General features: G+C 36.2%; 1 protein-coding gene across 1 annotated transcript in view; it reads right to left on the bottom strand.

Moving 5' to 3' along the window:
* Positions 1-14,168: 14,168 nt before the first annotated feature.
* Positions 14,169-22,666, bottom strand: part of LOC146168119 (forkhead-associated domain-containing protein 1-like) — a 46,171-nt gene continuing 37,673 nt past the window's right edge. Inside the window, exons 26-28 of the mRNA XM_083380382.1 lie at positions 21,562-21,727; positions 21,218-21,367; positions 14,169-14,952 (exon numbers count right to left, since the gene is read on the bottom strand). Of these exons, the coding sequence (XP_083236508.1) occupies positions 14,812-14,952; positions 21,218-21,367; positions 21,562-21,727 (457 nt within the window). The 3' untranslated portion in view covers positions 14,169-14,811. The remainder of the gene's footprint in view (positions 14,953-21,217; positions 21,368-21,561; positions 21,728-22,666) is intronic.

Here is a 22,666-nt window from a genome sequence, read left to right as displayed (position 1 = left end):
AGATTATAACCTATTTGGCCTACACGAGGATCCAAGAGCAAAAAAAAACATCAAAAAAATAACTATTAAAAGCATAGAATACGGTACTGCAATTACGCCGAGAATGGGATATCAGTTCTTACAAGAGCTGTTAAATTCAAATTTGAGGTCTGACAGGCCAAGTGAAAACTTAAAGTTGAAGCAATAAAAACAAGATCAACCTTAAGGGATGGAGCTAAAGATCACAAGTCAATGATTGACTTTAATCATTGTTTTTTAAATAAGTTTGTAGTGTTTACAAACTATAAGTAGGCCAGTGGTTTCCAACCTGTGGGTCGCGACCCCGAGTGGGGTCGCCTAAAAGTTTTGTGGGTATTTTTGTGTATCGCCATATACCTTATCATAGTCCTGCTGTTTTAGTACGATTGATGTATCTCGTTTTCTTTAAAATGACATCACACTAATAAACGTGACTGAGTGCATTTTCTACATGAAAGTGCTGTTTTAAGCTCAGAGCTGATAAATCAGCTAACGTGACATTTCACAAAATTAGATTTATTTGATGTAGCGCAGCGAATGTCGCGCGTTCGCAAATTGCTTTATTGCGACTTTCGATGAATTACTAAAAAGCTCGTTTTTTAAAAAGTCATTTATTTCAAAAAAAAATTCTGTTTATTAAACTTAAGCAAAGTGATTTGCATAAGGACTAGGTTTTATATTCTTAACAAACATAAATAAAAAGCAGCAAAACGCATTTTGTTTAAATTAAAATACTCAAAGGTTTCAGTAAATGTTTACTTTTGGACTTCAAAGCAATCAACCTACCCGATTCTGTCTAATTTTGTTATTGAACTACAAAACTTCCTAAAGGCTCTGAGAATTATGTACTGGGTATAATTTACGCATACTCGCTTGTGTTATTTTGTTCCAGCACTATTTGACATATTTTATTCGAATATGAAAACAAATGGGGTCGCAATGTAAATTCTGATTTCATTTTATTTAAATTGGGGTCGCTTATTAAAAAGGTTGGATACCAATGCAGAAGGCTATTACTTAATTTCTATGTAAACAATGTATCAGGTGATTGTATATGACAGGGGTGGGCAAATGTATTTAGTAGAACAGCCATTTGCAGAAAATACAAGTAGCCTACCAGAGAGCCTCAAAAAAATAAAAATTAAGAAAACAGAGGTTTATTTGATTGACTAGTATACGCATGTCGCATATACATAGTTTTCTTGCCACTCTAGATTAAAACCTCTGTTTTTATTTTCACATTTTCGTTTTTGCTAGCATTAGATGTCATCGTTTTCATTTTGCAGTGAAATTAACTGAGCTTACTGTCTTAGCAATGAAATTGCGTTGACCAGCTGTTAACTAACTCTTCGGAATTCGGATCAGGGTTGCCAGATTAAAATTTTGAAAAATTGCCAAACCGTGAATGAAAACAGGCCAGAAAACTCAAAACATTAATCAAATAAATTCAAAACACATAAAAGGCTATAAGTTGATTTGTAATAAATGACCTTCAAGGTTCAAACTTGTGTGGTATTGCAACATGACAAACATAACATGTTAACAACATACCAAACAAAATGAAATTTTTTATCATTGAAAAAGCTTAGTTATCGTACGATCTTTAGGCTAAAAATGTAATATTTTTTATCAAGTTTTCTATTAAAAATACTTCGGTTTGATGAGCTCACCCTAAAGCGCGGTGTTTGCCAATTTTTTGGGCTTCCTGCTAGAAGTAATAAAGTGGAACTTTGCTAACTTAATCCACTTCACTAAACTGTTTGAGCGACCGATACTTTACGTAAATTTTCTTTGTATTGCTCGCAATTTTTCCAAATGTGTAAATTGTAAAATATCGGGGCTTTTATTTTGTTTATTTGCGGGACTTTCTACGTATCAAAACAAAAGAGCCCCAAAATATCTTGCTTAGAACCAATGTCAATCTTAATAAATCTAAACGAAAACCAACCGAATCGAATGGGTTGGCGACCCATGGGTTGCGAAACACCTGCGGTAACAATTTATTATTTTAAAATCAGTTTAGGTAAAGGGCCTACAGATTTTAAAACGAAAGTTTTCAAACTATTAAAGCGACCCTGATTCGGATGCTATGTCTAGTGTTACGGCATAAACGAAATGCTGGCCTTTATAAAGAAAAGAAAAATAGAGAAACGTTCATAAACGGTAGGCCTACTCTTGGTAGCCCAGGGGTTCTTAAACTTTTTTTACCGCAGACCCCTAAAATTTTTTTTTGCTTTGCATGGACCCCGGTAGGCAAGAAATGCTCCAAAATAATGTCATAATATGACGTCAATATACAAATAGACTTCATAACTCTGTTTATTTCGGTCCGAAAAATGTGAAAGTTAAATGGAGTCTAACTATACATTCAGTGCAAAACCGATTAATTTTTAATTAAACTGTTTTCTTTGAAAAATTAATTACTTCTTAAGTATTGGCTACATTAGTTCTTTAATTAGGCCTTCATTGGCCCCCTAAAACTAGTTCACGGACCCCTAAGGGGTCCATGGACCCTAGTTTAAGAACCCCTGTGGAAGACAGTGCATTCTTTTTGGAATTTTACGATTCGACTAGAAGAACCACAAAAAACATGCCGAAGAGCCGCATGCGGCTCGCGAGCCGCAGTTTGCCCACCCCTGGTATATGACCACACTTAGTATTATGTATTGATTCGGATAAGCACGAGCAATAACGAAAGTAACTGAGTAAACCACCTTGTGTTATGTCTAGTCCAGGGTTTCTTAACCGTGGCTCTCGTTTTTCCCTGGGGGAAAACGGAGCGGTGATTGGGGGGCCACGAGCATAAGCTCGCCTAATTGCCAAAAATTGTTACGTCACATACAACTAACATTTGTGTTTTTTTAGTTCAGTGTTTCTTAAAGTGGTGAATGGTTCACCCCAGGGTGAATAAAACTTTTGCTGGGGTGAATAAGGGTGAACGAAAGTTCAGGAGCATCCTATAGTCACTAGTAAACAACTTTCTGAAGTAAATCGACTACTGCTGTTGTTTTTTGGAGTTCTACTGCTGTTGTTTTTTGGTGTAACTGTTGTTTTTTGGTATTTTTTTTAGCTTATTGTAATAGTTAAGTTGGTTTGCACTGAGTGTGTAAGTTATGCCTACCAAAAGTCCTCTTTTAGGAGGATTTGTCCCCTTTTCTTTAGAAAACTGATTGGTCCTCCGAGGACGCTCAAAAATGTCTAAATGTCCTCTTTTTTCGCCTTTCGAGTTATAGTTGCTTATACTTTTCACAAAACTTTTAGGCGAGAGGTTCTATTTATTTCCAAAAAATACTTAAGCCATGAAAGATGCTGAATTGCTAGTTTAAAAAAGGTTTCTAGGGGGGGATCCAAGCAATTCGTAGGGGGGAGGCGAGCTCTAAGTTAATATTTACTTTTTTTGCTATGATTCTAATGGTATCTTTTTCGTTTTGGTTTTACACCACTCCTACAGCGCTGAACAAACTCTGTTTTTGCCAACATTAACATTAAAACTGCCAAAAAAAGTTGTGAATCTTCTGTTATCACTTTGTTGAGCACAAAGTCTCTTTGAGTGCCATTCTATGTTTTCATATCATCGAAGGTATAACGGCCCTATTTAATTATAATTTTTCTAACTTATAAATAAACGATAAAAGTAATCCACCGTTTGAACTATTTTTTATCCATATTTTATATAATTGAATAACAGGCTATAGCAACAGGGGGACGAATTGTTTTGCGAAAAGCCTCCTGATTTTACAGTTTAGCGCCAATTCAACCAATTAAATCCAAATTTTTTAGCACTTCGCGCGACCGACAACAAACTTCACTATTTTCAATTAAGTTGTCTCAGTGATATTTAATTAAAAATTCCGAATTGCTTTTCGTAGGGGTGCAAGTCATAGGAAAATTACAAAGGGTGCAGCTGCTGAAAAAAGTTGTGGATATGGCACGTATTTCTCAAACGTAACAATTCTATTTTCGTTTTACTTGCAGGCAAAAAATGTCCTCTTTTTGGGTGCTAAAAATATGGTAGCCCTAGTATAAGTACAACAATTTGGTGACTTTGTTTTGTGCTTTTGTTGCTTTATATTTCTTAACTCAAAAAAATGTAGATTTGCAATGGTAAAACTTAGCTTGAGCTGATCTTAACAAAAATCGAAACAATCTAAGTCATTTTGAGCTGTTATCTATAGACGAGATAGTTTTGTAGAATGTGGTTGATAATGAGTACTCATTTAATTGTCTTTTGTGCCTCGGTGTATCAATCTCACGACTACTAGATAAATAGTGCATTTAAATTGAATTGTTCATTGTCGACTGCTTCTAACATACGAGCACTCCAATTGGTTCCTTGAGTAACAGACAAGACTTTATTCGATACTGATCTTCATAATAACGAATTGAATATCCCCTGTCTGCTTCAGTCACAAAAGCACTCGAGTTTGTTGTCTGAGTAAAAGGCATTCTGTATTGATTGAGCACGCTATTTATAGACGAGAATCAGTTAGCAAAATTTCTGTGAACAAAAGAAGGATTTACGTCATTTACGTCATTAATTCTTACAATACTTAACAAAATACCACGTGACAAAAAGGGCGTTAACTCAACCTTCTTCACACTTATTTCTGACGCTAAACATACAATTTTTACGTCAAAACGCGATTGCGAAACAGCCTCTGACTTCAGTTAAATGACAACAAATCAATATCACGCGACCGGGGAAAACTAATCTATGTTTACACCGCGGCGCGGACCGGCGTTTTGAAAACATATGCTAAAACGGATATACGTTATTTTAGAAAATGCTCTGACGCATAAAATTGGTGTCAAAATGTACAGTTTGCACATTTGCTGCAAAGATAACGCAAACACGGAAAGGCGATTGCAAGGAATTTAGGCTATGGTGATACAGCGATAAACAAAAATTCTCTGTGGTAAAAACAACACGGTGATACAGCGATAAACAAATATTCTCTGTGGTAAAAACAACAATGTGACGAAGTACTGCTACAGTTTTATCATATCATGAGACAAGGGTGAATGATATCTGGAGATAGATGGTAGGGGTGAACGAAACGAAAAAAGTTTGAGAAGCACTGTTCTAGTTCACTCAGTTTTTCTTTGTAACGTTTAAGCAGCATTAATTAGTTTGTATGCAAGTTCGAATGATAACAAAACAAATTCAAACCAGTTGAACATTTTTTTCACAAAACGTCAAATAACGATATTACCAGATATTACCATTTTGGTTCGGATGGATAGATTTGTTGTTGTTTCATTGATTAAATTTTGTGATAAAATTAATTGTGTTAAGTTAAGTGGTCAAAGCAAGTTTCACAGAACGACGGATAGTTGAATTGCACATACTTTCAGAGAAGTTTACCATGGAAAGTACGTTTTTACACAAAGCTTAAACAAGGTTTTGTGTTATCAAATTGGCAAATGGTGCGAGAGTTACGTCTTATTTGGCTTCACAGAAGTAAGTCGTGACGACAGTGATTGTGCGTGACAGTTTACCTCAGTTTGATGTTACTGATTATTTGAAAGTTCCTACACGTTGGACTAAATAGGTGAAACGTCTTGAAAATTTATTTGTGGTAAAATAAATCACAAGTAACAAGAAAAAGCGAGCTTGTTTGCTACACTATGCAGAAGGAGAAGTATTTGAAATTTTCGAAACTTTACCTGACAATGGTAACACTGATAGTATGACGAAGCTCTGCAAGCTCTTAACAAGTGATTTATACCAGTGGTTCTCAACCTTTTTAGCATACGGACCGGTAAAATTTCAAAACAAGTTTTGCGGACCGATGGACCTTCAAAAATTAAAATCAACCCAAAATGTAATTACGACAAAAGTATATGCAACTTAAAAGCAAAGAATGGAAACGTCAATTTAATAAGCAATTTGCTGCTGTCTTTTTGATATCATACATATTTTTTTTTTTAAAGACTTAAACGAGTTGTAGCCTACTACAACACTTGCCCTATTGTAACGAACAATAAAGTCCAAAGTAGACCATACCATAACTCTATGTTGCGTCACAATGCAGCAAATTACGGAAATGGCGAAGTTCTACATTTGATGGACAAGCTTTTAACGTCTGGCATTTTGCAACTAAGATGTAAAATTGTAATATATTTAGCGGACCAGCAAGAAAGTTGATGCGGACCGGCGGTTGAGAACCTCTGCTTTATACCAAAGAAACACGTAGACTATGAGATATTCAAGTTCCGTGAAACAAAGATGATGGAAACATGAATCAATTTTATTGACGTTTTCGACAACTGTCTGTTGATTGCGATTTCACAGATCGAGACAAAGAAATCAAAAGTCAAATAATCAGCAAGTGCAAAAACAAAAAAATGAAGAGTCAAGAATAAAAAAAAGAGAGAAAAACAACCAAGCCAGAAGACTCAAGATACAAAAAGTGCTAATTTTGTGCAGAAAAATATCCCCATGATCATGGACGTTTTGTCCAGCATTTGGAAAAAAAAAGATATAAGGGTGGAAAGTTTAATCATTTTCCCCAATGGTGTCTAATGAACAAAAAGAATCATGTAAGAAATACAGAAAACACCTCTGGAAATGAGTCAGTGATGAAGAATCACAATATGTATCCATGTGCAAAAAAATATAAACCAAAAAATTAAATGCTGCTTCCACACAGGCCGATTAAATGCTGCTTCCACACAGGCTAAAGAATGTGACTTCATTTATGGGGAAGCATTTAACCCAGGGGTGGGCAATTAATTTAAACCGCGGGCCGCATGAAAAACTTAAAATGCTGTGGCGGGCCAGGTCAAAAACGAACTTGTTATTACGTTTGAGTTAACGAACTTAAAATTTTACAGTTTAAGTCTAATTTAAAGAAGACGTCGCACAAAGCGCGAAATAATTGCGACTATATTTGTGTTAAATGCCAACTTTAATTTAAATTTAGGGGGGGACGTGACACATTGAGCACAGATAAAAAATATGGACTCCATATCTTGTTGATATATTGGCATGTATCAAGTTGTGGGGCGCATTGACCCAAACGTTAAGATTGAAATACGTAAAAATTTCTCACAAAAAAACTTTTTAAGGCTTCAAGTTACCGAAGTGTTACTAGCGGTACAACGGCCATATTGCAAAGACGGTATAAATCGGGTTCATTAACTAAATTAGGTTGACAACATGTAAATCGGTATGTTTCAGAAAACGATATTTTTTTAGAGAACGGCATTAATTTTGGAAAACGGCTGGTATTTAGTTCATAATTTAAAGCTCTCAAAAATTATATATTAGTTCATAATTTTTGAGAGCAACATAATGCAGACGCTTTTTGTCTCTAAAGACGCCAAAAAATCGCGTGGCGCTTACGACAAAGACAGAAGGAATTCGCGCGAAGCGCGGAAATAATTTCCACAAGAGTTTTACGGAAAAGGGCCTGGAAAGAGCGTTTAAGATACCGTACAACCAAACGTGTAGAAACGTTTTTGCAAAAATAAGCCGCGGGCCGGATTAAATGGCTTGGCGGGCGTTTCAAATACTTCTCCTTCTGCATAGTGTAGCAAACAAGCTCGCTTTTTCTTGTTACTTGTGATTTATTTTACCACAAATAAATTTTCAAGACGTTTCACCTATTTAGTCCAACGTGTAGGAACTTTCAAATAATCAGTAACATCAAACTGAGGTAAACTGTCACGCACAATCACTAAGCCCGTTTATATGCACGTTTTAGCCGGATTCGAATCTGTTTCGTTAATTCATTCTCTCTCGTTTTGGTGCTGGAATGAATTAAGTTCTCTCGTTTCTTAATCGGTCAAAAGGAGTGGTTTTCAATCCGTTCGCCGCTTAATCTGTTCGTTTCGCGGACGGCCGAAATCGTTTAATGCAGAATGACCTGCTTTAACGGAGTAAACATCACTCCACTTTTGGGGCATTATGACGTAACAGGAACGGCTAGTCGTAAACAAAACCACAAGTTTACCGCATAAGGAAAGAATATTACACACACTCGTTAGATACTAATTTGTGACAGAGCGGCTGGTCTAGAATCCACAAAGGATGCGGGTTTGGGTAGGTTTAAATAGTAATACTTGGCCCACCCTCACCAAAATATTGTACATTGCTTTAATAATTATCACAACGCTGTGGTAGGATTTTAGGCCAGCGCCAAATACAGTTTTCATTAGTGATGTTTGGTACATCTCATCACCTTCTTTTGTCCACTCTGCCTTGTATTAGCGTTGACCAGCACACATAAGCTTAACTTTCCTGCACTTATATTCTGTGTGCCAGGTAAACTGAAGCACTATACACTATACAGTCAAAAACATACTTCAGCAAACCAAACTCCATCGGCAAACCAAACTTAAGTAATTCTTGTTTTTTATTTATTTTAGGTGTATAAAAACGAACAAGCAGCAATAGATTGCTACCAAAGGAGTAGCCTGAGCCGAAAAATCGGTTGTGCGTCAGAGGTTTACTGGAATATTACGTAATAATGCATATCAGTGCAGTTTGTACACTCAAGCTGGCTTGAATTTCGCGCCAAGTAATTACGACTACTGTCGTCACGACTTACTTCTGTGAAGCCAAATAAGACGTAACTCTCGCACCATTTGCCAATTTGATAACACAAAACCTTGTTTAAGCTTTATGTAAAAACGTACTTTCCATGGTAAACTTCTCTGAAAGTATGTGCAATTCAACTATCCGTCGTTCTGTGAAACTTGCTTTGACCACTTAACTTAACACAATTAATTTTATCACAAAATTTAATCAATGAAACAACAACAAATTTATCCATCCGAACCAAAATGGTAATATCTGGTAATATCGTTATTTGACGTTTTGTGAAAAAAATGTTCAACTGGTTTGAATTTGTTTTGTTATCATTCTAACTTGCATACAAACTAATTAATGCTGCTTAAACGTTACAAAGAAAAACTGAGTGAACTAGAACAGTGCTTCTTAAACTTTTTTCGTTTCGTTCACCCCTACCATCTATCTCCAGATATCATTCACCCTTGTCTCATGATATGATAAAACTGTAGCAGTACTTCGTCACATTGTTGTTTTTACCACAGAGAATTTTTGTTTATCGGTGTATCACCGTGTTGTTTTTACCACAGAGAATTTTTGTTTATCGCTGTATCACCATAGCCTAAATTCCTTGCAATCGCCTTTCAGTGTTTGCGTTATCTTTGCAGCAAATGTGCAAACTGTACATTTTGACACCAATTTTATGCGTCAGAGCATTTTCTAAAATAACGTATATCCGTTTTAGCATATGTTTTCAAAACGCCGGTCCGCGCCGCGGTGTAAACATAGATTAGTTTTCCCCGGTCGCGTGATATTGATTTGTTGTCATTTAACTGAAGTCAGAGGCTGTTTCGCGATCGCGTTTTGACGTAAAAATTGTATGTTTAGCGTCAGAAATAAGTGTGAAGAAGGTTGAGTTAACGCCCTTTTTGTCACGTGGTATTTTGTTAAGTATTGTAAGAATTAATGACGTAAATGGCGTAAATCCTTCTTTTGTTCACAGAAATTTTGCTAACTGATTCTCGTCTATAAATAGCGTGCTCAATCAATACAGAATGCCTTTTACTCAGACAACAAACTCGAGTGCTTTTGTGACTGAAGCAGACAGGGGATATTCAATTCGTTATTATGAAGATCAGTATCGAATAAAGTCTTGTCTGTTACTCAAGGAACCAATTGGAGTGCTCGTATGTTAGAAGCAGTCGACAATGAACAATTCAATTTAAATGCACTTATCTATCTAGTAGTCGTGAGATTGATACACCGCGGCACCAAAGACAATTAAATGAGCACTCATTATCAACCACATTCTACAAAACTATCTCGTCTATAGATAACAGCTCAAAATGACTTAGATTGTTTCGATTTTTGTTAAGATCAGCTCAAGCTAAGTTTTACCATTGCAAATCTACAATTTCTTGAGTTAAGAAATATAAAGCAACAAAAGCACAAAACAAAGTCACCAAATTGTTGTACTTATACTAGGGCTACCATATTTTTAGCACCCAAAAAGAGGACATTTTTTGCCTGCAAGTAAAACGAAAATAGAATTGTTACGTTTGAGAAATACGTGCCATATCCACAACTTTTTTCAGCAGCTGCACCCTTTGTAATTTTCCTATGACTTGCACCCCTACGAAAAGCAATTCGGAATTTTTAATTAAATATCACTGAGACAACTTAATTGAAAATAGTGAAGTTTGTTGTCGGTCGCGCGAAGTGCTAAAAAATTTGGATTTAATTGGTTGAATTGGCGCTAAACTGTAAAATCAGGAGGCTTTTCGCAAAACAATTCGTCCCCCTGTTGCTATAGCCTGTTATTCAATTATATAAAATATGGATAAAAAATAGTTCAAACGGTGGATTACTTTTATCGTTTATTTATAAGTTAGAAAAATTATAATTAAATAGGGCCGTTATACCTTCGATGATATGAAAACATAGAATGGCACTCAAAGAGACTTTGTGCTCAACAAAGTGATAACAGAAGATTCCCAACTTTTTTTGGCAGTTTTAATGTTAATGTTGGCAAAAACAGAGTTTGTTCAGCGCTGTAGGAGTGGTGTAAAACCAAAACGAAAGAGATACCATTAGAATCATAGCAAAAAAAGTAAATATTAACTTAGAGCTCGCCTCCCCCCCTACGAATTGCTTGGATCCCCCCCTAGAAACCTTTTTTACTCTAGCAATTCAGCATCTTTCATGGCTTAAGTATTTTTTGGAATTAAATAGAACCTCTCGCCTAAAGGTTTTGTGAAAAGTATAAGCAACTAACTCGAAAGGCGAAAAAAGAGGACATTTAGACATTTTTGAGCGTCCTCGGAGGACCAATCAGTTTTCTTAAGAAAAGGGGACAAATCCTCCTAAAAGAGGACTTTTGGTAGGCATAACTTACACACTCAGTGCAAACCAACTTAACTATTACAATAAGCTAAAAAAAACACCAAAAAACAACAGTTACACCAAAAAACAACAGCAGTAGAACACCAAAAAACAACAGCAGTAGTCGATTTACTTCAGAAAGTTGTTTACTATAGTGACTATAGGATGCTCCTGAACTTTCGTTCACCCTTATTCATGCCAGCAAAAGTTTTATTCACCCTGGGGTGAACCATTTACCACTTTAAGAAACACTGAACTAAAAAAAAAACACAAATGTTAGTTGTATGTGACGTAACAATTTTTGGCAATTAGGCGAGTATGCTCGTGGCCCCCCAATCACCGCTCCGTTTTCCCCCAGGGAAAAACGAGAGCCACGGTTAAGAAACCCTGGACTAGACATAACACAAGGTGGTTTACTCAGTTACTTTCGTTATTGCTCGTGCTTATCCGAATCAATACATAATACTAAGTGTGGTCATATACCAGGGGTGGGCAAACTGCGGCTCGCTAGGGTCCATGGACCCCTTAGGGGTCCGTGAACTAGTTTTAGGGGGCCAATGAAGGCCTAATTAAAGAACTAATGTAGCCTATACTTAAGAAGTAATTAATTTTTCAAAGAAAACAGTTTAATTAAAAATTAATCGGTTTTGCACTGAATGTATAGTTAGACTCCATTTAACTTTCACATTTTTCGGACCGAAATAAACAGAGTTATGAAGTCTATTTGTATATTGACGTCATATTATGACATTATTTTGGAGCATTTCTTGCCTACCGGGGTCCATGCAAAGCAAAAAAAAATTTTAGGGGTCTGCGGTAAAAAAAGTTTAAGAACCCCTGGGCTACCAAGAGTAGGCCTACCGTTTATGGACGTTTCTCTATTTTTCTTTTCTTTATAAAGGCCAGCATTTCGTTTATGCCGTAACACTAGACATAGCATCCGAATCAGGGTCGCTTTAATAGTTTGAAAACTTTCGTTTTAAAATCTGTAGGCCCTATACCTAAACTGATTTTAAAATAATAAATTGTTACCGCAGGTGTTTCGCAACCCATGGGTCGCCAACCCGTTCGATTCGGTTGGTTTTCATTTAGATTTATTAAGATTGACATTGGTTCTAAGCAAGATATTTTGGGGCTCTTTTGTTTTGATACGTAGAAAGTCCCGCAAATAAACAAAATAAAAGCCCCGATATTTTACAATTTACACATTTGGAAAAATTGCGAGCAATACAAAGAAAATTTACGTAAAGTATCGGTCGCTCAAACAGTTTAGTGAAGTGGATTAAGTTAGCAAAGTTCCACTTTATTACTTCTAGCAGGAAGCCCAAAAAATTGGCAAACACCGCGCTTTAGGGTGAGCTCATCAAACCGAAGTATTTTTAATAGAAAACTTGATAAAAAATATTACATTTTTAGCCTAAAGATCGTACGATAACTAAGCTTTTTCAATGATAAAAAATTTCATTTTGTTTGGTATGTTGTTAACATGTTATGTTTGTCATGTTGCAATACCACACAAGTTTGAACCTTGAAGGTCATTTATTACAAATCAACTTATAGCCTTTTATGTGTTTTGAATTTATTTGATTAATGTTTTGAGTTTTCTGGCCTGTTTTCATTCACGGTTTGGCAATTTTTCAAAATTTTAATCTGGCAACCCTGATCCGAATTCCGAAGAGTTAGTTAACAGCTGGTCAACGCAATTTCATTGCTAAGACAGTAAGCTCAGTTAATTTCACTGCAAAATGAAAACGATGACATCTAATGCTAGCAAAAACGAAAATGTGAAAATAAAAACAGAGGTTTTAATCTAGAGTGGCAAGAAAACTATGTATATGCGACATGCGTATACTAGTCAATCAAATAAACCTCTGTTTTCTTAATTTTTATTTTTTTGAGGCTCTCTGGTAGGCTACTTGTATTTTCTGCAAATGGCTGTTCTACTAAATACATTTGCCCACCCCTGTCATATACAATCACCTGATACATTGTTTACATAGAAATTAAGTAATAGCCTTCTGCATTGGTATCCAACCTTTTTAATAAGCGACCCCAATTTAAATAAAATGAAATCAGAATTTACATTGCGACCCCATTTGTTTTCATATTCGAATAAAATATGTCAAATAGTGCTGGAACAAAATAACACAAGCGAGTATGCGTAAATTATACCCAGTACATAATTCTCAGAGCCTTTAGGAAGTTTTGTAGTTCAATAACAAAATTAGACAGAATCGGGTAGGTTGATTGCTTTGAAGTCCAAAAGTAAACATTTACTGAAACCTTTGAGTATTTTAATTTAAACAAAATGCGTTTTGCTGCTTTTTATTTATGTTTGTTAAGAATATAAAACCTAGTCCTTATGCAAATCACTTTGCTTAAGTTTAATAAACAGAATTTTTTTTTCAAAATAAATGACTTTTTAAAAAACGAGCTTTTTAGTAATTCATCGAAAGTCGCAATAAAGCAATTTGCGAACGCGCGACATTCGCTGCGCTACATCAAATAAATCTAATTTTGTGAAATGTCACGTTAGCTGATTTATCAGCTCTGAGCTTAAAACAGCACTTTCATGTAGAAAATGCACTCAGTCACGTTTATTAGTGTGATGTCATTTTAAAGAAAACGAGATACATCAATCGTACTAAAACAGCAGGACTATGATAAGGTATATGGCGATACACAAAAATACCCACAAAACTTTTAGGCGACCCCACTCGGGGTCGCGACCCACAGGTTGGAAACCACTGGCCTACTTATAGTTGGTAAACACTACAAACTTATTTAAAAAACAATGATTAAAGTCAATCATTGACTTGTGATCTTTAGCTCCATCCCTTAAGGTTGATCTTGTTTTTATTGCTTCAACTTTAAGTTTTCACTTGGACTGTCAGACCTCAAATTTGAATTTAACAGCTCTTGTAAGAACTGATATCCCATTCTCGGCGTAATTGCAGTACCGTATTCTATGCTTTTAATAGTTATTTTTTTGATGTTTTTTTTTTGCTCTTGGATCCTCGTGTAGGCCAAATAGGTTATAATCTCTTTGTGTAGGCTAAGTGAGCTGTTATACCAAGACGCTTAAAGCCGTTTAAGTCTATACCGTATATTGACAAATAAAGTGAGAAAATGGGTCGGGCTAAAATTTAGGCCCACCTAGGCTAAATATCAGCGTTGCCCGGATAAGATATAATCCCCATACTTATATCGAGTCGCTGTATCAATACGCAACAGTTGGCTGAACGCCACAGAAACGCGTTGTTGCGCAGTTTGCTAATAGCCTTCCCTAGCGAGATATATTTGACTGCGGATTTGTCTAACATGCACGTTTTTTATTTGGAAGCAAATACACAGACGACTAAAGAACATTTAGCGAATATATTGTGCAAGCCTTGAAATACTATGACCATATTGATAGGATATAATTACTTAGAAAGCACCAAACAAAAAAGTATTTTACACAATAATTACTGCAATTTACATGATACAGGGCGGAACCAGGATGTTTGTTTGGGTCTGGTCATCTTTTTTTTTATTTAGGAGACGTGACGCAATGAGTGCACATAAAATTGCACATTGCTCAATATAATAACATTAATTGAGATATTTTTTACTTAACAAGATGTTAGGGCCATTTACTAAAAAGCTGTGTGGCTGCACAAAAACCAAGTAAAGCGTTCGCGTAACAGGCAAAAAATATAGGCTACATGTCGGGAGTTAGTTACGATAGAATGGCCATTGCAAAGACCTTGCAGGCTGGGCGCCTCATCAAATTTCCATTGCTTATAAATTCTGTGTAAAAACGCTTCGTTATTAAGCCAAAAATGTTAAATTACAACATTTTAACGGAAATGGTTCCCGCAATCTCGTTGATGCTGATAGTTACAGGTAACAGTTCAAAAATCAGGAACATCACTTTGCTGTTCGATATCGTGTTGTCGCATGTTATAAATTCCTAGCACTTCATCTTTCTTAGAATGACCACCAATGAGTTGGGCAGTTGCTTTGCACAAGTCACTTTCTTTTCCTTGAACACTCTTAAAAAAACAAAAAAACAAGCCATATGCTGGTTTGTTACTTAATAAATGCCATTTTCATGAAACGTCTACATATTACTGTTTCCCTGTAATTCTTTTCTGTGTGAACCTAAATGTTACGTCAAACTAGTTTGCCCTACACCAGGGGTCGACAACCTTTTTGTAGTCGCGGGCCAAAACCAAACTCAGAAAGGTCTCTGCGGGCCGCACAAAATTTTAACTAAGAATTGTGTTAATATGTTATGTTAGAACAGGGTTTGTTAACCTTTTTTTTTATATTTTTTACCCTTTTAAAAATGATGAATATCAGATCAAGTATATTCGATACGACGACTGCCCCTGCTTTTCGGCAAAGAGTTTAATCATTCCAGTTTAGTCTAGTTTTTGTCTTTTAAGACTGGAAAGCTATTTTTAGACTAAATTTTGGTTACTTTTACAGAATATATAAATCAGTCAATGAATTATTTTTACCATCACATGCTATTATTTTTTGTTCACATGCATAACCAACACTGAAATTTCAAAAGGTGTACTAAACCTTACAGTTATCGCTACAAAATTAATAAAGCACTTGAAATCCGCTATCGCTAAACTTTCTAGGCTGAACTGCACAAAAATTACGTAAAACATACTGTCTGCTTGCAGACACGTTACCTTAATCTATGCCGTGACTGCTGAAAAAGCTGACGAACTCAAACAACAAATGACGTAACAACGATGTTGCCAATGAACTAAAAAAGTATTAATTAGCGATGCATGACGTTACCGACACAAGCCATAAAGAATCAACATGCTGTTTGCTAGGTTTGAATTAGCAGTTAATCTGAACTAGGGAAGTAGGCTACCAATACCTACAGCTGACACAATTTTCCTATCCCGTAAACTGTTGTGGATATTTTGATTGGTAGCCAATTCACCCCCTAAAACGAGAATTTTTTTTATAAATTTAATTTACCCCAGGTTAAGAAAGACTGTGTTAGAACAACTGTGAATCGGGCGGGCCTCGGATATTTTTTGCACTTAAAATCGTGGCAGTAAAGTGTTGGCGCATAGCGCGAAAAAATGCTTTTGTTTGGTTTGAAATTCGAGTCCACACGTCGTCATCCATACTACTAATGAAAAGTGTAATAAACACACTTTGAGGAAGCGCGATAACTTTATTATTGAATCTAGTTAAGTGTTTGCTAAGCTTTTTAAGTCAGGGTGCACACTTGGCGAGGGAAGCGCGATTTTTTTGGTATACGAGCGTTTCTATTAAATTTCTTGCAATTTGTTAACACATTGCCGAAACTAAACAATAAAAAATGTTAGAAAATATACATACAATTTTTTTGGATACGTCTTTCGTTTGTCAGCGACGCACCTGGCATCCTTCCACGGCGCAACGGCAAAAAAACACTAATCTAAGTGAAAAGACAGCATCAAAACGTAAACAAACCGGATGTAGAAGGAAATTTTAGAAGACATTCGCTCAAATCAATTCGCCAATTAGGCATAGGCAAATCCAACAGGCAGGACAAACTAATATTAATTTTGACCGAAGTCCCAATCTAGGAGGTTTCTTGGGGCCATGGCTGTGCCATGTAACTGCTTCGGCTGCGGGCTGTTTTTATCAACGCTAACAGAAACTGCGACGATTGGTCGCCGGACGACATTGCTACTGGTTTATGAACTTGCCTTGAACAAAACTACTTCAATTTTGAAGTGTGTTTCACAGATAGCACAGCAATGGGCACATCTATATCGCTGGTGGTTGCCAGTATGTTTATGTAGTCTGTCGACGAGCGGTCATTTGTGACTTTTATCTTACCATCCATATTTTGGCGACGCGCCGTCAACACGTTCGTCATTTGTCGGAATACAGTGGGTTGGGGCGTTCCTTACGCATTTGAACAGTTAGCAGCAGAGTATAGTACAGTAGAAGCAAGTAGATGAAAGCCTTCGTTACGTTCGTCATTGTCGGAATACAGTGGGTTGGGGCGTTCCTTACGCATTTAAACAGTTAGCAGCTGAGTATAGTACAGTAGAAGCAAGTAGATAAAAGCCTTCGTTTTTTAGATGTCCTGGTGATGCGAACGGGTGACCAGGACCGGATTAAAGTTTCCATGGACCTGGGGCTGTATGGTAGTCAGAGGCCTATTGGTCTATTTTCATTTTGTTTATTGTTCCAACTACAATTCATAAGCGTAGATAGGGGACACAGGGGCTATGTCCCCCCAAAAATTTATAAATATTTTACTCCTAATAATTTGTGTTGTAGGATTTATGAGCAGTACCACAATAGTCGATCACTGACATGCCACACCTTTAATTGTCATGCAATGTTACGTCATAAACGATGTAGTTATTATTACGTTTGCTATACATTAAAGTAGTTTTACTACTTTTAGTCAGTTTTTACTCTTTAAATGTTTTTTGAGTATTGCGTTAACACTCACTCAGTTGCCGCTCGAAACGGTTTACGGCAGTTGATACACTGGTAAAGGCTAAACAAAAAAGTTAACTTTTTGGCGCCCCCGAAAAAAAATTTCGGCTGGCTATGCCACTACCACAATTACCACAAAATAACATTGCTTTATTCACTTATCAAACTGATTAACGTGTTTTTCGAGCTGTTTATAACGTCATCGCTGTATATTTTTTCTCCAAAATCTCGTTTTTTATACACAAGTAGAGCTAAGGAATGCAACCTATTTTGGTCCATAGACTAACGCATTGGATTCTTTACTCTTTTAGGGAATAAAAATAGGCTTTTGCCTGAACAATTAGTAATCATCAGACACAGATACTTTCTTAATACAAAAGATACCTCATTTTCATTATTAAATCTAAACGTTTTAGCGTCTTTGCTGCTTTTGAAGTTAAAATGGTGTTATTTCAGCAGATCTCTTCAGGTAGTGATTCTTCCAGTTTATCTGGGTAATACTTAAACAAGGTTTCAACACTTTCTTTAATGGTTTAGACGTGGTATCTAAAATCAGTCCAACTTTAATACTACATCACATTCTTACATGTTTTTTTGTATTCTTCTTTGAACGTAGAGGCTATCAATGCTAGCTATAACTTTTGCTCACACAGCTCCGCAATTATTATTCGAAACATTCACGAATTTTAGATATTGTGACAATCTGGCTGAGCTAATGCAGTGTCTTTAAACGTAAGTCAACGTAGCTTGTTGTGATTTGTTTTAGCGTGGTCTTCGAATAGTAGCTTCATTTTGTAAAGTAACAAGCACGCACTGACGTCAAAAGCTAGTCGTCTTATAAAAGCCTCAAAATAAACATGATGGAAATTTTACTTTAAACCAGGGGTGGGCAACCTACGGCCCGCGGGCCGGATCTTGCCCTACCATGAAAATCATCCGGTCCGCGACCTGTTTTACAAGCTGGACACAAAGTCACCCCCATTTTAACTAACTTTGTTTAAAATACTTGAAAGCCACACGTTTTATAAAATTGTTTTATTACGGCCCGCCGAGAACTTACTGAGTTTGGTTTGGCCCGCGACCGGGAAAAGGTTGCTTTAAAAAATAAAGTCAACTGGTACCAGTGGTAATATCATTAGATTATAGCTTTACAGTTATTTTACAAAGATAACGTATTTTTTTGATGGGCCTGGGGCTGCAGCCCCCTCAGCCGCCGCCTCAATCCGCCCCTGAGGGTGACGGTAACCTGCATTCTCGTGTGTACCACAAATCACCATCCAATATATCAGAAATAGGGAATAGTGACGGTACTGTTTTACCAGGCCAGACGACTGACCTCTAACCCAAAGGTCTTGGAGGAATAACTTCGACGGGTTCGCCAATCCCTACGTCTCAATGGACATCACCGTCGCTACTAAGACAAGAGAGTGTGGTCTCAAGGAAAACGGGCGTCAGGTATTGACAGCAACTGGGTTAATCGCTTTTATTTTCGTTGGTTATCGCATTCGTTTTATCTCTTTTTCTCGTCGTTTTACTTAGCGTGGTGTTGAGCGTGGTGTAATGTTGCATTCCCTGATGAAGGCATCCTGTATAGGATGCCTTAAAAAAATGCCAGGAAACCTCTTTTTAGCATACTATAAGGCTGGTAGCAACAGCGCAAACTTAATTTGTGACACTATTCTATTTATAAAACAATCCTTGGATTGACCCATATGTAATTCAGAACATACCTTTAAAAAAAGGGAAAGAGGGACGTTTGCAACATATAAATTGAGTAAAAAATTCATTCACAATCCGCCTCAGCAGTATCGGATTCTTTTATAATCTGATACCAAATACTACAACTCTGCGAAACCATTACGCAATCGTTAGCAAATTGAGCCGACGATAGAAACTTTAGTGCAGGGGTGCTAAAACTGAGGTACACGAGCTAGTTCAATTTACTGGCACTGTCGCCATTTTCCGGAACAGTGATTTAACGATTTTTTTTGCTAACTTTTATGTGATAAGCGAGATAAAACTTTAAGCTTATAAGTGCAGCGTATAAGCTAAAACCACCATACTGCAAGTGCTTATAACCTGCTGCTAGAGATACACAAATCTTGTGGTTGGATTACTCTGATGCAGCAAACTATGAAATATTTTGACATAGTCAACGTGTATTTTGACACTATGCTTTCCTCGGCGGTCATTATCTTTTGTTTCGTAACCAATGAGCTTCGACGTTGCTTTGTAACGTTGTTAGCCGTAACTCTACAGGACCTGCAGTCAAATCTAGTTTATCTACTGCCTTACTGATGATCAAAGCCAGGATTCTTTCTATATATTCTACAGGCGCTACTGGACCGAAAATGTAAATTGGCTAAAGTTTATACATCTATATTTTTAATTCGTTTTGAAAACTTTTTGTTCACTATGGCCAACAAAAAAGCGATCGCAAAATAGAATCTACGTATGATCTGGGCCGCAGCATATGTTTTTACAGTTTCTTCCCATAGAGTACAAGTCTGTGAGAGACAGTGTAAGGCAGGGGTTCCTAAACTTTTTTTACCGCGGACCCCTAAAATTATTTTTGTGCTTTGCGTGGACCACGGTAGGCAATACAAATAGAATTTTAGAATGTGCTGTTAAGTAAAATGGAGTCTAAATACATTGAATTTTAAACGTATTATTTTTAATTAAACCCTTCTTTAAAAATTGATTACTTTTTAAATATTCACTAATATTTCAATTTGGCCTTCATAGATCCCCTAAAATTAGTTCAAGGACCCCCAAGGGGTCCATGTACCCTAGTTTAAGAACCCCTGATGTAAGGCTTTTGAGGGAATAGGTTCGTCGTTTGTCAACTAGTTGAAGTAATTGAAGAAGTAAACGCGCCCCTAAAAGTATAGCTGTATGTTAAAAAAAACGCAATGTCCAGAGGATTTCCTAACAACATATTTATGTGTCAGGTTGGCACTAAAGGTAAGACGCTAACTACATCCAACCAGAACGGCCCTTTTCATTGTATGAGAGTTGTTGTTCTTTAAAAGAGAAATAAAGATAAGTCACACTGTCCTAACTATATTGTAGCCTAAATGTACTGTCAAAAATATGTTGCATTTGTCTTGGCTTGTTCACTCTTTCGTCGACAAGAAAAATGTGGATTTCAATCGTTGCTTTCGGCCAATCAGGTGTTTAGGTTTCGTCTCCGCATCAGTTTACAATTTGCATAATATATTATTGGGCCACAGACTGACATCTAAACTTATTCAAACAGCGTGAATCCTCTTGAGTGACTTCCCTGTGGGTTACAATGCATTGATAAACATGAATGTATGGGTTGCCGCAAGACAACTCATTCTTGAGCATTTCGTTGCACGTCGGATTATACGGTGTCATGGAAAGAAGTTTAATCACGTACATCTGAAGTTTAATCACCTTGATACACTTCGATAAGAATTGATTGAAGACATCGAATATTCGCGACAATTGCAATACTAACGTTCCTTTCTTCGCAGTAAAACTATATAAGTTTAGTAGAACTAACAGCCGTTTATGACGTGAACAAAAAATATAGAAAACTTGTATGATCACAATTTTGTAAAAAAAAAACATTTTTTGTCAATTTTCACAACAGGGCACCGAAATATTCGGTTAGCACATCTCTAATGAGTAATGACTCAACAGAATTTATGAAACTAAGGAAGCATAGAGGTATTTTTAAAAACCAGTACTCCAGGAAAGTGTTGCACATTGGATTATTAAAAATTATAGAAATAAATAAAACATTGTGGACAAGCGTTAGTTGATTGGCCAATATAGGCGTTAAATTTAAACTTTAAAGTAAAAAAAAAGAACCTGCTTAAGAACATCAATCTCATATTGCTTTCTTCGCATTTTTTCATTCCGTTTTTCTGATTGCTTTTTTGTTTTTTCAAAGCTAGCTGGGTAACAGGTATGTCCATCGCCCAGTGGTTGTCTTCTATCCAAGTTTTCCAAATGAAAAGTCTTTAAAAAAACACAATTTTAGCACTTCAGTTTATGGGTGCATACAGCTAAATAGATACGTACAATGGTTATTCTAACCATTTGTGATTAAATTATTAAAGTTAAACTAGGTTATACATCGTTGATTATTAATCAGAGTTGTATAACATTTATAAGTATCGTATTGTTCATATATAAAACAACTGCTAACATGCCTTTTTTTGTTTAATAGCTTTATTAAGACGTTTTTCAATTTCTAATGTTTCACGAACGCGATTAAGTGCTTCTCGTAGATGATCAATTTCCTGAGCCTTTTCAGTAAGCTCATTCACTAGCGTTTCAACCTTGGTCGATTTTGTAGAAGCAAATTTCTCTGCTTCTCTGCAGAATAAAGTGAATTTAAATTAATCGAATTACCTAAACCACATCCTGTAAAAAAATATTTTTTTTGCAAATTTAAACAAATTTTATTATTTTGCGAAAAAAAAGTTAAAAGTTCTTCTAACTTTTTAAAGACCAGGTATTCTAAACCAATGCGTTTTCTTTAAAGGTATTTGTTCTAGCCTTGTCCCCATTTTTTTTATTTGAAATTGTAAAAATAGAAATATTACCAACTATTTTGGCGCGAATTTGTATCTTGAAGATAACACACTGGAGACAGTTTACAACGTAAAATATGATGTTTAGTGTGAAATGTTTTATTAAAAACGTAACAGTTATCATAGAAGCATTTCGGGAGGGTGACATTTAGTTTATCTTACGTTATCTTCATACCTAGGTTTTATTCAAAAAATTCTATAAAATATTGATAACAACGTATATAGTTGTACAGTTGAATGATGAGAACAAAGCGGGGTTGTCAACACTCTCCGGACTCTTTTTGTTATGTCTGTGGTTATTATATAAGTCTACAGATATTAAGCGCAAAATTATTCCTGAAACTAAATTTGTTACCGAATATGAGGCATATTTTGGCATGAAAATGGGTGACCAAGATAAATCTTAGGCCCCACATTTTTGTTGTGGAGGTTGTAGATCAACATTAGGATGGTTCAGGGCAGTCACAATAGCATGCCGGTCATACCCCGTATTTGGAGGGAGCCTACTAATCACCATAACGTTTTTTTGCCTGGTGAACATGTCAAAATACAGAAAAAATATTTCTTATCCCTGTAGCAGTTAGCCTACTTTTACGTCACTAAACACGTGACCGTTGTCCACTGACGTGTGACCACAGCGCCTAGCGAATTGCTTTTTCCGCGTTTCACATTCATTCTACTATACTCTTCGTACTGAAAACGTCTTACTGATTAGCGGCTT

The sequence above is a fragment of the Ascidiella aspersa genome, chromosome 1 (genome assembly GCF_963924565.1).
Source record: "Ascidiella aspersa chromosome 1, kaAscAspe10.2, whole genome shotgun sequence".
NCBI lineage: Eukaryota > Metazoa > Chordata > Ascidiacea > Phlebobranchia > Ascidiidae > Ascidiella > Ascidiella aspersa.
This window is presented reverse-complemented; position numbering and strand designations above follow the sequence as displayed.